A 17,818-nucleotide genomic window follows, 5' to 3' on the forward strand; every position below is an offset into this window, starting at 1 on the left:
CGTGGGTGCTGGTAACAGAAGTCAGGTCCTCTGTAAGAGCAGGAAGTGCTCTTAACTCTTGATTCATCACTCCTGTTTCTATCTGGTTTTGACACCAAAGGAAAAAACTAAAACTCAAAGAGATTAAGGGAGTCCTCAGAGTCATAGCACTGGAAGCAACTCGTTGCAAATTACAACTGAAACCTGTGGATTCCTGATCCAGTCCCTGCTCCTTTTGGTCTTGAGTTTCTGCATCTCCCTTCCCAGCAGTAGGCTGGCTCCTACACAGGGAACACAATAATACGATGATGACCACAAGGGTTAATCTTCATTGTTGGTGTGACTGGATTTGGAATCACCTAGGAGACCCAGCTGTGATGGTGCCTGAGAGGGTGTTTCCAGAAAGAACTGAGGAGATTAAGCCTACTCTGAATGTAAGTGGCACCATGAAGTAGGCTCCTAGAGAGCTGAGTACCTGATTTCATCTCTCTGCTTCTTGACTGCAGACCAAGAATGACCAGCTGCTTTCCACTCCCATTGCTATGTCTTCCCACTAGGATGGCCTGCATCCCCTCAGGCTATGAGCCAATATAAACCCTTTCTTCAGTTGGTTTTCTTGAGCATATTGTTATATCAATGAAAAAGGTAACGAGCACAATCATATTCTTATTTCCTTAACATATCCAGTGAAATGGTCTGAAAGTTCCCAGAAGTTCTCCTCTCAATATTTCTGTCCTTAACCACTTTTCCAGCTACAGTGATGTCTGCATGTATGTGTGTGTGTGTGTGTGTGTGTGTGTGTGTGTGTACACTTGTGTGCATGTGTGTAGAGGCCAGATGTCATTCTTCAGTTTTCCTTGCTTATTCTTTTGACAGACTACTTAGCATGAGGCTTACTGATTAGGGTCCCCCTGTCTCTGCTTCCTCAGCACTACGGCTTCAAGCATGAGTGTGTCCGGTTTCTAAATGCAAGTTCTAGAGACTGAAGTTTTTCTTTTTTGCATTTTACCAACTAAGCTATGGCCCCAGCCCCCAAGCAGAGCATTCAAGAGAGTGAGGGTTATTTCCTTTTATGTAGCAGACAGGCTCTTGTGTTGATATCCTGTTGGACAATCAAAAGTTCAAATCATCTGGAATAGACTGTGAAACTTTTAGAATTATCTCAAATGTATAAGGAAAGGAAATCCCAATTCTGAGTCAGGAAATAGAACTTGAAGAACAGAGTGTTTATAAAACACAATGTGTTCTCCTAGACTTCCAGGAATAAATCCTTAGTCTGACAAACAGGCAGCAGGAGTAGCCAAGGGTACGAGGATTAACACCCTAGGGAATTTTGCATCAAGGGCCTGGTAGATAGGGTGGGGACAACAGAATCAAGAAGACACTTTTCTGAGTTTATTTCTGGTTGGTAAAATAATTATCAAACAAGCTATTTCTTCTGTTTGGCTCAGCTGTAAGAAGGAATGCATGGTCCCTTGATATGTCTGAGAGCAGACAGGAAGTCTGGGTTGGCTTTTCTTGAGATGGCAGCAAAGAGAATGAAAGGAAATGAGGAGAAAGAAGAGGCAGTCCATTTGTGATCCCTGGATTTGCATTCTAGTTGTTCACTTGGTTATATTTGTGATGTTGTCAAATGAATGGCCAGTGCAGCCCTGGAGTAGAAGGGAGTGGGTAGCTAAGAAGTGCCAAGTCTCTCTATCAGAGGACAGCCAGTAATGGGAAGCCTGCGACTACTCAGAGGGAAATGGTGTGCAGAGGTGCTACTCATTCACTTGCTTTGTCTGAGCTCCCTATAGGGACCAGCTGCTCCCATTGGCTACATAGACTCTAGAATAACCATGACACATATCTGTGAATAGAGCAAGGTGAATGCCATGAACGATGCCCATTCTTTCTTGACTTTGGGCCATCACTAGCTGCTGAATAGACACATCTGCCCAGCCCCATGGCTATGCTTCCCAGAATGAAAATTTTTAAAGACAGAATATAATGTCTCCAACATGGTCCTTACCTGGGAGTCCCTAGCAATTTCCTAAGAACCGCAATTACAATAAAGACATTAGATGTCTATTTGTGACCACGTCAGGCTCCTGCCCATCATGAACTCAAGGATGCCGGATGGGAGGGAAGTTCAGGAAGAGGCAATGAACAGGCAACAAGGAAAGGGCAGACAATGAGGGGGAAATAGAAAAAGGCATCAAACACCAGGAAAAGCAAATGGCCTCTAGTCTCTGTGCCGCTGCTGTTGCCACTGTGGGAAATGCCATTATAGCTTTTTCCCAGACCAAAACCCTGGGGGAGCCTCAGACCACTTATCTGCTTTATTTGTATTATAAACACTCACTGGAAACTGCCATGAGCTGTGTAGGTGGGAGGGAAGATGAGAAGAATCACTTCTCAGGGAGTTCAGGGGGAGAAGCAGTTGTTACGGAATCAAAGAAGGGGCTTACTGTTTATCTTTGAGTCTGTGGTGATGCACAGCTTCATGGCAGGGAATTCATGGTAGAGGAAAATGAGTCTCATCATGGTGGCAAAATAAAAAAGAAGAAGAAGAAGGGGCTGGCATTCCAGCATTCCCTTCAATAACCTATTGTCTCCAGCCCTATCTCCTAAAGTTTCCTTCCCCGAAATAAGTTCTTTTCCTCCTTCACCCTCTTCCTCATCTGTTAGGCAAGTACTCTACCACTAAACTATATCCCCTTTCTACAACAAAACAAATAAACAAAACACACTTATTCAGTGTGCGTGCATGTGTGTTTGTGTGTGTGTGCGCGTGTGCGTACTCGTAAACCTTTTATGATTTATTTCAACATTATCTTTTGAGGTTCATTTATTGCTCCAGTCCATTTGTTTTGCCTGCTGCCTGTTATTTCACAGTACAATTTAAACTAAAAATCATCTTTCCATTCTTCTTGTTGCTAGATATTTGGATTGTTTTCTGATTATAAATAATGCATAAGCATCCTTGTACATTCTAGTGCATGCCTTCTTGGGTCTATAACTGGATGTTGGATTTCTTCTGAAAACAACATTAAATAAATAAACCATCTTAGCAGATGGCTCTTTTTGACATTATCAGTATCCCATCGCTACATCCCAGACTACAGGTCTAGATCTGTTTCTGTTTAGTAAACAGAGCCTTTAAGACAGGGCAAGGAGTCAGACTTTTAAAAAATCGAAACAAAAACTTAGACATCTGTTTCTCTTTGAACTGGAGATGTGAAACCAGCCCACAGATATGATGAATGCTGGCTGATTTAACAGCAGCTGGAATACCTCACTCAGCTCAAGTGGCCAGGACTACTGCTTCTCTGTGTCCTTCCCGGCAAAATCTGTGGGCAGAGCTATAGCCACGACCCATAATTTCAAAAACAGAAGGTGGCCCTCTTCTCCTTTGGCAGCGATTTGTGTGTGTGTGTGTGTGTGTGTGTGTGTGTGTGTATGTATACACATACATGCACACATATACACGTGTGGGTTCATGAATATACCAATCCCAAGTGAGAGAGCATATGTGCAGGTCAAAGAACAACTTGTAACAGTCTCTCCTCCCACCATGTCTTCTGGGGGTCAAACTTAGGGGCAGCAAGGCCTCTGCCTGCTGAGCCATCTCACCACACTCTCTTTCTGCTTCTTAGTTACCACTGAGGTACTCAGCTTTGCTCCATGCTCTCCACCATGAGGGGCTGCCTCATCCCAGCCCAAAGCAACAATATCAACAATGATCTGACATCTCAAACCGAAACAAGTTCTTCAAGTTAAAGTCTTGGGTATTTTGTTCTCTTGACTGAAAACTGACAAACACAGATACTGGGTATGCCTAGTAGGTTCTGTATAACTGGCAGCCAACTATGCTCATTTGTTCACAGGATTTCTGGAGAGTCGTACCAGTTCCTAGTCTCAAACCCACCCTGGCTTGAGGCTTCTGGGTGCCTACATACCAGGGAGCAGCAGTTCCCAAAGCTGCATATTCAGGTCAGGTAACGGTGATGTAGAACATTCCATACTTTAACCCTTTCTCCATCTTGGGCCCTTCATCTCAATCCCCATCACACATTCCATTTCCCACCCCCACCCCTAGGCTTCTGCTGATTTTATGTCAATGTGGCTGGACCACAGGATGCCCAAACATTTGGTCACATCATCCTGAGTGTTTCTGGAAGGCACTGTTTAGGTTGACATTCTGTGTACATTATTCTTCCTGGCCTCATCCAGTCATGTAAAGACATAAACAGATCACAGAAAAAAACTGCTCCATTTCTGAATAAATAGAACTCTTGTCCAGACATGGTAGCATACGACTTTGATCCCAACATTCTGGAAGCAGAGTTAGGAGGCTCTCTGTGAGTTCAAGGCCATCCTAGTTCACATAAGGAGCTGCAGAACAGCCAGGGCTACATAGTAAGACCCTACTGGGGGTGGAGGAGAGAGAGAGAGAGACAGAGAGAGACAGAGAGAGAGAGAGAGAGAGAGACAGACAGAGAGACAGAGAGACAGAGAGACAGAGAGACAGAGAGACAGAGAGAGAGATTGTTCTGTACGATAGCCTCCAAACCATATGCCTTTTATGGGTCACAAGGTTACTACTAGTTTCTAGACTGGAATTCTACCATAAGCTATCTTGGTTCTATGGCCTTCACACCTGAACTAAAAGGTTATTGGTTTTCTTGGGTTCGTTACTTCCTGAAAACAGATGCTAGGTTTTAACAGTACTCACAATAATAAGATTCAATTTCTTGTGTGTGTGTATGTGTACATATATACACATATATTCTCTTGGTTCTGTTTCTCTATAGTACCCTGGTAAATATATCTCAATGACCAGTTTTTATCCTGTGCTGCCGACTCCAGTACCAAGGAACCAATACAATCTAAAATTCCAGCATGACTTTGGGTCCTTTGAGATATCCCGTAAAGCTGTGTACTATGTGTTTCTGCACTAAAGCCTGTGGTCTAATTTCCAACCTAGAGAACTCTGAGAACTTTCTATGAACCACTTCCTCATATCCCCTTCTTCCCAAGCCATCAAATCTTTTGAACACATCAATAAGCCATCAACTCCTAACACTCCCATCTTACCTCCAGGCATACACCGGAAGCCATCCCCCTGATAGCCAGGTTTGCACTGACATGTGAAGGAGCCTGGTGTGTTGTAGCAGAAGGCATCGTGGTGACATTGGCTGTGCTGGCATTCATCCACGTCTGCAAAACAGTCACAGGCCCAGAGACCATGTGATTGCTTCCAGAATTTGTGGTTGATACGATAATTTAATCCACACACTCTAATCTATGTGAATCCGCTTCTAATTAGAGACCAGGGACTCACTGAAACTCACTAAACGTTAATTTTTAAGACATTCATACCCCAACTTCTATCTAGTACATTTACAAATGTGTTTCATGTAACAATAATGTTTCCAGGAAACACTGAACTTACAAAAGGGAAAAATTTGCACTGTCTGATGTTCTCTCTTTATTGTAATAAGTGGCTCCTTATTGAGTATTTACAGAGAAAAATTATCCAGTCAACAATAGACAGTATCTCTGAAATCCTTACTGAACTAAATGCAATGGGTTCAGTATAATGTTGTATAATTTTACAAACCAAGGGCCCTAAGTTACAATGTTAATTACTATTACAAGTCCCCCCCGGCAGCTAATTATAGGCTGTTCCCAAGCCTGGAAAAATTCTATGGTGTTATTTCTTCTCTGACTTCAAACTGGGAATTTCATTTCTTGCACAAGTAAGAGCAAACCCATTACATACAAAGGTGGATGTTAAGCTCTTCACAAGCAAGGACTGTTTGTGTTTTCAAAAACAAGCCAGCCTCAGTCCCCAGGAAAGAGCAGCTATCTAACTGCTTGCCTTGGAGGTAGGGGAAGCTAAACAGGTCTCAAATGAGGTCAACTTTCCAAGAAAATGCACAGTTCCAGTTGCTGGCAAGATAGAAAAGGCCACCCTTGTATTCAATGAAGCAAAAGGAATACATGTTCTTTATATACATGGTGTGTTGACGATTAGCATGCAGTAAGTAGTACCCAGGCCCCCGTTTCAGGGTATACAGGGAAATTTGGAGCCACCACATACCTCGGCAGGCTCTGCCATCCCCAGAGAAGCCAGGCAGACAGGAGCAGGTGTAGGAGGAGCCACCCATATAGATGCACTGAGCTCGCTGGGGGATATCACAGTTGTGGAGACTAGTTTCACAGTAGTTGATAGGACGTTGGTCATCAGCAGCTTAAGAACAAAGAGATGAACAAGTGCCTTTGGAAGAAAGTCTCAGAGCAGGCATGTACCCTTCCAAGCTCTCTACATACCAGTGATTTGGCTCAGTGGTACTCTGAGAAGGGAACTATGTCTGGATGCTGCCAAGGTCCAGACCATACCATTCCATATAGTCACCTTCCATACCATTGAGCCTAGAGTTTCACGCTCCTGAAGCGTTCTACCAATGAGCTTCATCTCCAGCCCAAGCTAGCCTAGAATTTACTCTGTAGGCCAAGGAAACCTTGAACTGTGATCACCAACCAACCCCACCTGAGCCTCCCAAGTAGCTGAAATGACAGGCCTGGGGTTGCAGGCCTGGCTTCTTTTTGAGCAATGGAATCCATTATTCAAGCAGCTTATGCAGAATTTGATCTATAGATATCCCCTCCTGCCCCCTGCCCCCTGCTCCCTGTCCCCCTCCTCTCACCCCCTCCCCCAATCTCTAGTGAGTGAGGCCTTAGGGAATGGGCAGACCCATGCCAACCTGCCTCTTTCACATAGACCCCAGGTTAGATCTCAACGAGATCTAACTCTTCACAGTCCACCACCCACACTGACCCAATGAGGGATGACAATGGTATTACACTAAAAGAAAACTTTAGAACCTCCCCCAGAACAAAACTCATAGGGATAAGTCAGGCCAAGAAAACTGATGCTCTCTGCTAGGACAGAAAAAAAAAATAGTTTCAACACAGCAAGCTAAAATCTCAGCCCTGTGCAACCAAAAGGGCTGGCCTCCTGGGTGCACAGATGTTTGGGTCCCACTCAAATCATGAGAACTGCCTGTTCCCTCCCGCCCTACAGACACCACCTCATCCAGACCTTAGCTTCTCATCCAAGCTCTGTGATAGAGTAAAGGGAACACATGTGTACTACACAGTAAACAGCCAGGGAGCACACAGGGACAGGACAATGACAATGACGGGCACAGTTAGTTTCTGTTTTGACTCATGCTGACATGCATGCCCTGTTCAGCGTGTTAGCCTGGAGATCTGGCAATCTCCAAGAATCTTTGAGCTGCAGTTCTTGGAACTTGGGCTGGGGATATAGAACAGGGAGAGTGCTCGCTGAGTGTGTGTGTGAGACCATGGGTTCCATCCTCAGTCCTGAATAAACTGGGCATGGTAACGCACGCCTGTGATGCCAGTGTTCTGGAGGGTCGAGGTGGGGAGGTAAGGTCAAGGTCACTCTTGACTACACAGTGAGTTTGAGGCCAGCCTGTGTGTGATACATGAGACCCTGTCTCGAAAATAAAAAATGCCATCGAAATAATATGCCAGCGTTATGTGGGCAGGATGGGATGGGTGACATTTCAAAAGCTTTGTTCTTCTTAACTAGCCCAGTATCGTCCTTATCAACATCAATGGAGAACATAACTGGTGTAAAAAATTAACACAAATCAATGAACTTCAGTAAGTCTTAAAAGCTATGCTCCAGCTTGTGGTTTGTAAAATTAAGATTATAAATGGAATGCTGCCAGGTGGGATTTCCTTTCTGAGGTAACTCAGGTAGAATTCAATCTAAGGCAGCTAAGAGCATAAAGGTACTTGAAGATGGCCCTTCACCATGAATTCCATGGCTCCTAATGACACAGAGCATGAAGCCTCGCAGCTCCCATTGCCATTCAATGTATGCTGAAAACGAGCCAAGCAAATGTATAAGCAAGTGCCACAGAAAGCTTACAGCGGGTAAGATGATGTACAGCTAGCATGTGGTAGTATATATATCACAAGAATGTTCCTGCTCCTGGCAGCTGTGACCATCTAAGGAAGTAGAGGGCAGAGCTTCTCCTCCTCCCCCTTGTAACCAGCCCCTCTCTGACCACAGGAACTGGTATCTGTTTCTCCACCAGCTTCAAAATCTCTAACCAGGCCTTTCCCATAGAGATAGTCTCCCCAGGAAAATTTCTTGCAGAACTTACCCACACATATTCCCCTGTCTGAGAAGTGGTAGCCCTCCACGCACTCACAACGGAAGGTTCCTGGGTGATTGTTGCAGATTGCATAATTCCCACAGCGGGAAGGCTGCTCTGAACATTCGTCAATATCTGCAGCAAATTGTTAATTAAAAAAAAAAAAAGACAGATTTTTCAAACCTCACATAACATAGTTAAGCAGAAAGCATTTTCCTCAGAGAAGAGATCCATTTGAAGACACATTTTTCTACATACCCAAAGTAATATAGAATAGATTCTGGGTTTTGCCCTTTACATAACTTAGGGTTCAACCCTCAGTTTGTTTTTTCTAAGTGATGTATGTGTGCTTCCTTCTGAATGAATGACCAAGGGGACGCACATTAAAACAAGCTACACACACTGGAATGGCAAAAACACATCTGAAAAGAGCAGAAGTCTGCTCTTGCAGAGGATCCAGGTTTGGTTCCCAGAGTAAAAAGTAAGTACATCTTTAAAATAAACTACCTTTCTACAGTTATGATTATAGAGAAAGGCTGGACAACTTATAGTTGATTGATAACTCTTTAATTACTTACTTATTGTGTTTGTGTGTGTGTGTGTGTGTGTGTGTGTGTGTGTGTTCAGTTCAATATTTAGGATCTTGGACAGTGGACTTTGTTAGGAATGCCTGGGGAGGGAGAGAACAGCACGGGCTGAGACAGCACGGGCTGGAGTTGGGAATGAGGATGGGGTTCTGCCCCTATCTGCCAGCTGCTGCTCCCACGCAGAGAGCCCAATCTTTCATGCCTCCCACCTGCTCCCAGAACACTCACGGCAGGTGGCTGGACCCCTGTGCTGGGCTACAGTCTGAAGGCTCAGACCAAACAGAGCACCAGAACAGAACATCAGCTTTCCATCTAAAAGCCAGGCCAAGTCCTGAAGGGAACTTGTCCAAGCCCCTGCCTTGCTGGGAACAGTTACAGAGACGGAAGATGTGTTATGCAAGAACTGCAGAGGCTACAGCAGGCCAACAGGACCTTGGTGTAGTGGGGTCCCGGAGGACTGCTCCCACACTGTCAGGTCTGTAAGGATAAGCCAGGCTGGACACCACTGTTTCTATAGGGACAAGACCCTCCCAGTGTCCCCCACTAAGATCTCATGGTCTTTATGGTTTGCAAATTGTTCATGTGTGATTTAAATCTTTTCTGTTAACTGAGTCCTTAACCCTTTGTTGATGGACAGTGTAGCCTGGTAACTATGGCAACCGTCTGTTCATAGCACTCCATAACATCTGCTTGAAGAGGATTTTTTCAACATCTGGTCAACATCCTTTCTGAAAAGAGGAGAACATCTTCTTAGCTGAATAGGAAAACTGTGGATTATTTTTATTTATTTATTTATTTATTTATTTATTTATTTATTTATTTAAACCAGGTATCTTCATGTAGCCCAGGCTGTCCTCAAACTCACAATCCTTTTTGCTTCCACTACTGGGTGCTGGGATCACAGATTTGTTCCACACACTGTTTGGAATTACTTTTTAAATTGTTGTTATTGTTGTTGTATGGGATGTGTGTGTAAGTGAGAGGGCACACATGCCACCGCATGCACGTGGAGGTCAGAGGACAACTTTACGGAGTCACCTGAGGCAGGGTCTCTCTGTTGGTTTTGCTGTACCATGTACTCTGGCTTAGCTTGCCCGTGAGCTTCCTATGGTTCTTCTGTCTGCCTCCCATCTCCCTGGAGGAGTGTTGGGAGGACAGGCACATGCTTCTACTTCCAGCTTTTGACATGGGTGCTAGGATTTGAACTTGGACTATGAGACTCACCAGTCCTAGGTTAATCCTTTGATTGTTTTTCCCCACAGTGACTAGTCTTGGTACATTTTCAATGACTAAGTCTCTACGAGTTATTTCTTTTCTAAAGGCCTTGTCCTTTGTGGAGGTTATTGACATGTGGAATGCTTTCTAGAAATATTCCCTGAGGTATTAGCTGATGCTGCTACTCTGGATTACAATTTGAGGGATATGTGGATGCCATTGTGATGTGAACTCCAGGTGAATTACTGAGCTCTGAGATTCTCCCCCAAAAATCTCTTCCAGATTACACAGGAAACTCACCAGGAGACAGCTAAAGCCAACCTCGCTTCACATGTCATGCATGGGTCATCTATCCCACCATGGACTTGAATCACAGAGGCTCACCCTAGTTCCCCTCTCAGGAATCTACCTGGGTTAAAACAACACGTAAATCCAGAGGCTTAATGTGGTTTCCTGACAAAAGCCTCATGTCCAGATGCATTAACACCAAGGCTTGTTCTGGAAATTCAGAACAACAAGGAGCCTGACTCAGGACATTCCCACATTCTACCAGGCTAATATTCCAGGACAATGACTGACCACGGAAAAAAGCAAGTGTATGCATGGTTACCCGAGTTCCTGAACAAGGCTGGCCAAGGATTTCCAAGGACAGTGGCAGAGTGCACAAACTCACAGTGGGGAAGGGGTGCATCTCTGTGTGTCTTAAAAGGAGCTCCCTGGGACCAAGAGCTGCTTGAGAAGGTCACAATAAGCAACAGCAGACACATCTCCACAGGTGACGGTAATATTGATGACACTGATGGTCATCTAGACCGGACCTAGCATTACCTAGGAGAAGAGCCTCTGGGCATGGCTGTGAGGGATTTTTTTAGATTAGGTTAACTGAGATGGGAAGACTTGTACTAACCAAATACAGTACCATCCCACGAGCTGGGGTCCTGGACTGAATAAAAGGAGAAAGCTCAATAAGGAGCAGTATTCATCTCTGTCTGTCTATTGACACCAGTGTGACCAGTGGCTTTAAGTTCCTGCAGCCGTGCCTTCCCTGCCATGATAGATCGTAACTTCAAACTGTAAGCCAAAAATAAAACCTTTCCCTCCTCAAGTTATTTTATCAGATATTTTGTCCCAGCAACAAGAAAAGCAACTCATAAACCATGCTCCATCAATATGTAGGTGGCTGATGACATTATACACAGACTGAGACGGTATGGAGACCTAAAGGAATCCCTCATATCCAACGTGGTCCCCCCAACTAGCACCTTCATGACAGGGCTTCATGCATATAAAATAGCATAAAGTATCACCATGCTGCTTGAAACTGTCCTGAACCAATGTAGTCATTCATGACAAGGACACTGACAATCACAAGCAAGTCAGTTCTTCTGTCACCATGGGCTATGAGTACCAGATACACAATGTCATCAGCCAGACACCCAAACGATCACATCACCCATATCTGTAAGCACAAACCTCAGCTTGCCGAGTGTCTCAGGGCACCATGAGCAAGTGTCCTGTAGGGAAGGGTTGCTCCAAAGCAACCTCCCCCACCCCATGCCCTACATCAGGATCTATATACCAGACCTGCCTCTTGCTAGTGAGATGGGATTCTAGATCTGATCCAGCATGATTCCCAAATCCTAAACGTGTTGGGCTTGCCAGGGCTTATTCCTTAGACACACAGGGATGAGGACAGCAGCCCGTTTTGCTGGGTAGATACGTGTGAGCACACTCCTCTAGACAGAGAAAACGACATCTAGCATTTCTCCTCATTAGAGAGGGCTTCAGTGCAGGTTTAAGTGGCACTGGGTAAAGTACGGGACACTCTTGGCCTTAGCAAGGACAAACTTTCTTTTGGTAAGAGATTGAAAATTCAGTTACCAACAAATATCAGGCTGTCTACATAAAAGTCTTTGAAGTTAAATCTTAAATTATAAAATACATGCTACTAGGAGGCAGGGCTCCAGATGCTCCAGTGAGAGACCTGAGTTACTACTCACTGGCTCACTTCGATGTCTGCCTAAGATTAATACACCTCCGTTTCTACGAAAGAAAAAGCAATACTGACAGAAAGTGTTGACCAAGTTACAGAGACATTGGTGCTTGGGAGCTAAAGAAGTCAGCAAAGCCTTCACTGTGCAGGCACAAGGACATAAGTGTGTCACCCGTAGAACCCACACAGAAAGCAGGGCATTGATGCACATGCTTGCAGTCACCCCAGCATCAGAGATGCAGAGACAGGAGCTCCAAACCGATAAGAAACTCTGTTTCAAAAGAAGTAGGCAGAATTCCTAACAACATCCAAGATGCCCTCTGGCTTCTATATGCATGCAGTAACCCCTATGTGTGTGTTTATAAAAAAAAAAATGGAGAACATAGAACTCCTATACACTGCGGGTAGACAGTAATGTGGTGTAGCTGATATGGAAAACAGCATGAAGGGTCCTCCAAAAACAAAGCACAGAATGATCCGTAGAATTGCTTTGGGGATTTTTGCAAACAAAGTAAAACAACAACAAATAAAACCTGAAGGCAGTACCTTCAACAGAAGCCATGTTCATGACACCCTTGTCTACCATAGTCAAAAGGTAGGTGCAATATGCCCACTCACAAGGGACTACCCGCAAGTTCTATGGAGCACAGCTGGCTGTGCCTTTTGAAGGAAAGGTGCTCCCTTCATCTGAATGGATAGATAAGGAAAAAAATTATCATGAAATACATGATACAATGGAATAATATTCAACCTTCAAAGAAAAAAAATACACTCTTACACATGCCATCAAATGGATGAATCTTGAGTGAGACTTGCACACACAATCTTGGATCTTGAGTAAGATAAGCCAGAGACAAGGCATAAATGCTGTGGATCCCACATACGTAAGGTTCTAGAATGGTGGGACACATCGAATGGTGAGAGACAGGAGCTGGGGATAAGGATGTGTCACAGTGTATTGGGAGTTGTGGTCTAATGAACAGAGTAGGTTGTACAAGATGAGAAGGGTCCCAGCAAAGGATAATTGTGACAACTTCACAACAGTGTGAGTGTGTTGAATAGCACTGAACTGCACACTTAAAAATAGTTGAAAACAGCCAGGCAATATATACCTCTAATCCCACCACCTGGTAGACAGAGGCTGGGAGGTCTTCAGTTTGAGGCCAGCCTGGGATTTTTTGTTTGTTTGTTTGTTTGTTTTTTGGTTTTTCAAGACAAGGTTTCTCTGTGTAGCCCTGGCTGTCCTAGAACTCACTCTGTAGATCAGGCTGGCCTCAAACTCAGAAATCCACCTGCCTCTGCCTCTCAAGTGCTGGGATTAAAGGAGTGTGCCACCACCACCTGGCCATCCTGGGATTCTTAAAGGAGACCCTGTCTTAAAGCAAAAATAAAACCAAACAAGGAACTTTGTTCTGTTGCTGAGAAATAGGTCAGGGCTGATAATAAAAGAGGCAGAATCCCCTGATGTTACCAAGGAGACAGCAAGTGGGTATACATAAAGCATACACATTGCAGGTATGCCTTTCATGGTATGTTTGCATGTCACACAGTCAGCACATTCATTCTTGCTACATACACCCAGCTTCCTGGTTTACAGAACCTGGAGGCTTCCTTCCAGCCTGGTATCCCAGCACCCCACACATAAGATCCCAAAGCAGTACCATAGCAAGTCTGCCCGTCTCCTCGGAAGCCAACGGAACATTCGCAGGTGAACTGTGTTCCACGGCCAGGGCGACAGGCTGCATTGCTGTCACACCCATGGGTGCCGATGTAGCATGGATTCTGAAGGGCATCAGGGGAGCCATCTGTGAAGGTAAACACAGTGTTTAAGAACCTTCCAGAAGCCCTCCTACCTCAGGAAGTAAGCCACTACTGCAAAAGAGCAGAGTAATGGGGGCCAGAGCCTTCTATGTTGGACTACCATGGGACCATCCAGCTCTACCCTTCTAACAGAGATATATTAAATGGGAAATGTCCTCATAGGCTCATGTATTTGAATAATTGGTCACCAGTCAGTAGTGCTGTTTAAGGAGGTTGTGGAGTCTTTGGGAGGTGGCTTGCTGGAGGAAGTAAGTTACCAGTGAAAAACCTTGAGTTTACACCCTGGCCCAACTACCAGTTCACCCTTTCTTCTTCGTGTTTGTAGCTGAAGACATTTTCTCAGCTTCCTGTTACAGCTGCCTGCTGTCACACCTCCCCCATCATTTTGGATGACTTCTCTGGAACCCTAAGGTAAAATTATCTCTTTCTTTCATAAGTTGATTCTGGTCCTGGTATTTTATCACAGAAACAGAAAAACAACTAAATAGCTATGCTGTAGAATACTATTTAGCCATGAAAAAAAACAGCATCCTTTGATTCTGACTAAATGAAAGAGCCTTGAAATCATTGTGTTGAATGAAATAAGTCTGACATAGAAAGACAAATGTTGCCCAGTCTTACATGTGAGTGCTGAAAATGTTGATTTCACGGAAAGAGCAAGATAATGACTACCTGAGGTGGGGAAGGATGGAGGGGTGGGGAAAGGATGGTTAACAGGCCAAGGGTGCCGCTGGATGGGTAAGGTCTAATGTTTTGTGGAGCGGTGGGGTAACTAAAGATGACAACAATTAACTACACATGCCAAAATAGCTAATAGCGATTTTGAATGTTCTCAATCTGGAGAAATGATACATTTGGAGATGGATATGCCTGTTTCTCTCATGTGATCACTGCTCATTGGATATGTTGAAATAAGTTAGCTCATATCTCACACTATGAACTAATGTGGTCCTTTAAAAATAATTTTTTTTAGTTTTAAATTTTAAATAGAGGGTTTTTTTTTTTTTAATGTTCACTAGAGCCATCAGTAGCTTTTGGCTGGTTTGTTCTGTGAGGGAACTCATCAGGATAGCATTCTGCCCTAATAGCTCATGAATAAATAGCCCAGACAACCCTATGAATAGGCCTTTGGTTGAATGAACAAAAGCAGGTCTGTTTGCCAAGAGCCACTGATGACCGTGCATTTTTTTTTCTCTTTCACAGGATGTCTGACCATCATTTTCTTCTATAGACAGAGAATAAGAGACTAAAATCCGAAATCCAAGAAGCAGAGATCGACAGGTCTGAGTGCTGAGAGCACAGAGACACGTGCACAGTCATTGTCAGCCTGCGTGAGCCCCTTCCTCCTTACCCCTCACAGGCCCAATGGAGTTGCTGAGGGCGTAGCGTAAGATCCTCTCCTCCTTGTTGTACAGGACAAACACACTGTCCACAGAGAGCTGCTGGGTGCTGGGCAGTGATGGCCTGGAGTCATCATGGGCACACTCCTGGAAGGTGATGGTCTGACGCCACTGGTAAACGTGGGTGCGTGAGGGTGCAGCACCGTCCTGATCAGGCCCAGTCACTGTGTACTCCCGGGTGGAGGAGGAAGTGATCACTGAGGTGTGGGAGACAGACAGACAGACGTGAGGAGCTTTACCAAAGGCTTTGAGGGCATCAGTAGCGGTTCCTGCCTACAATGAAATCAGACAATGGGCCTGCTGGAGCAAGTTAAACAGGACTATTTGTTTGTGCTTGGAGTCCCATTGCTTCCTCCTCTCCTGTAGCAGCATCGGTTGGTGACTCTCGGTACTTGCTGATTCCTATCACAAGAGACAAGTAAGGTCCGACAGAAAGAGCAGCTGCTCAGGAGGCGTACCTGGACTCCTCCCACCATGTTCCAGCCGACCTGGGAACCACCAACCTGGCACTAGCTGCTTTTGCTTCGGTTTCTCTTTCAGAAGGAACTGTAGTGAGAATCTGATGAGGTCGTGTGTGTAAATTACATGAACTCTATACGACCAGAGCCATTTGAACTGGTTTCCATAGAATTTCTCACTCAAGAATCAATAAATAGCGGTTGCTCCCAACCACCGTAGATTAAATAACTCTGTGGTATTGAAAGATACAATGTGGAATGTTTTGTAGCAGATAATTTTGGAAAAATTATCAAGAGTGAACCTTAGCCAAGGAGAGGGGAGACAGTCTCTCTACTCAGAAAAGGATCAGTATTAACCCAGGCAACAAAGCCCTCCATTCCCTGCCCCTTTTTATTAAGTATAAAAGATCCTTTTTATTTCTGAGTTCTGCTGTAGCCTGCTCCATATGAGAACCATGAAAGCCAGAGGATAAATAAAAGATCAGTGTCCACTGTCTCCCATCCAGCTCCCATGTGCTGGCTGCCAGCAGGCCATCTGGCTGCAGGCAGTCTGGGGACCTCAGCTCTGTCTCTCCTTCCTTCCACAGACTGCCAGCCCCTAAAAGGAGAATGAGACCGAGTTGCAAAGCCCTGGCCATGGGTACCACGTGCCTAGATGGTACTTTAACAGTGCCATTATTAAAAGCTCATTCTGTCTGACTCAGCATCTGTTTCTAGTAACTGAGCATCAGAAAAGGGTCAGAAAGCCAGGCTTGGTAATGCAGGCTAGCATTCCAGCTACTTGGGAAGCTGAGGCAGGAGGATTGCATGCTCAAGGCCTGCCTGAGCTACAGGATGAGTTCTAGTTCAGTCTAGACAACTTAGTGACACACTTGTTAGGTTTCAATCCTGAGACAAATGGCTGAGGTGCCTATTTAACATATCAAAGCAGACACTGGCCAACAGGTTCTCCTTACTTCCCTCAGTTTCTACCAGTTACAGGGCCCTCCAAGCTGGTATACCCCACCCTTTACCCTGAACTCTCCAGCCCAGGGGCTGGGCTGTCCTTCCTTCAGCTGCTCTTCCCTATATAATCCAACCATTTCTGTTACCCGCTCTCTTTATAGCTTTGGGCCTCCTGGTTGCTGCACCTGGTTTCCCCCCCACCCTTTTCCTCCTCCCTCTCCTCACGTGGTACCGCTCCACTCTGGACTCTGCCAGATAGATGTCTCTGCCTCTGACTGTGCTTTCCCACATACCTATAAAATAAACTTTCTCTTCCACCATACCTAGGAGTAATCTATCCTTTCCTTTTTCTTCTTTTCATCCAATACTAATTTAAAAATAAAAACCTAGAACTTTATAATTTTTTTTAGATAGAAGAGGGGCTGGGGCTGTAGCTCATGGTAGGGCATTTGTCTAGTGTGTATGCACAAGGCCCAGGGCTCCATTCCCAGTACTGCAAGAGCCAAGAGCTTGGACGTAGCTCTCAGCATTGCAGTGTTTGCCTCAGGAGTCAGTTCAGTCCCTAGCAGCATAAACAAACAAACAACAGATGGAAGCATGGTCAAAATTCACAATGCAAGAGGTCATTCCAACTCAGTGGGGGTGGGGGAAGGGGGAACTAGTGTAATTTATACTTCTGAGAATAGGAGGACCACCAGGAGGGTGGGGACAGAGTCCTTAAAGGCCTCTCAGAGTCACTAAACAAAACTAGTAAAAATTCATGCTTGGATGTAATAAAGAAGCACAACTAATTTACAGAAATGGCGGGCCAAAGATTACATACTGGGCTTTCTATGCTAAACACCAGAAGCCAGATGTGCTGGCTCGTACCTGTAATCCCAGCATGTGGGAGGCAGAGGCAGGAGGTTGACTTGCCGTTGGAGATACGTTTGGGCTACAGAGCTTTAAAAATTATCCTGGCTTTCTAAATAGTTTTGACGGGACTGTGTAAGAAAATGTTCCTTTTCTTAGGAAAGAGGTGTCTGAAGCATTTAAGCAGTGACCTATGAGGACAGTTAGGGAGAAAGAAGTGTGTGTGTACATGTGTGTATATATGTGTGTGCATGTGTGTTTGTGTGTGTACATGTGTGTACATCTGTGTATGCATGTGTTTGTGTGTGTATGTGTGTTTATATATGTATATGTGTGTTTGTGTATATATACTTGTGTATGTGAGTGTATGTGTGTGTTTGTGTGTGTG

At 44.7% G+C, this 17,818-nt stretch overlaps 1 protein-coding gene across 2 annotated transcripts in view; it reads right to left on the bottom strand.

Annotated features, from left to right (window-relative positions):
- Positions 1 to 17,818, bottom strand: part of Nid1 (nidogen 1) — a 73,751-nt gene that overhangs the window by 15,322 nt on the left and 40,611 nt on the right. For both annotated transcript variants that reach the window (XM_028769925.1, XM_028769924.1), the window contains exons 8-12: positions 15,127 to 15,372; positions 13,616 to 13,759; positions 8,169 to 8,294; positions 6,068 to 6,217; positions 5,059 to 5,181 (exon numbers count right to left, since the gene is read on the bottom strand). In XM_028769925.1, coding sequence (XP_028625758.1) covers positions 5,059 to 5,181; positions 6,068 to 6,217; positions 8,169 to 8,294; positions 13,616 to 13,759; positions 15,127 to 15,372 — 789 coding nt within the window. The remainder of the gene's footprint in view (positions 1 to 5,058; positions 5,182 to 6,067; positions 6,218 to 8,168; positions 8,295 to 13,615; positions 13,760 to 15,126; positions 15,373 to 17,818) is intronic.

This window comes from Grammomys surdaster, unplaced genomic scaffold (assembly GCF_004785775.1).
Source record: "Grammomys surdaster isolate TR1022 unplaced genomic scaffold, NIH_TR_1.0 194, whole genome shotgun sequence".
NCBI lineage: Eukaryota > Metazoa > Chordata > Mammalia > Rodentia > Muridae > Grammomys > Grammomys surdaster.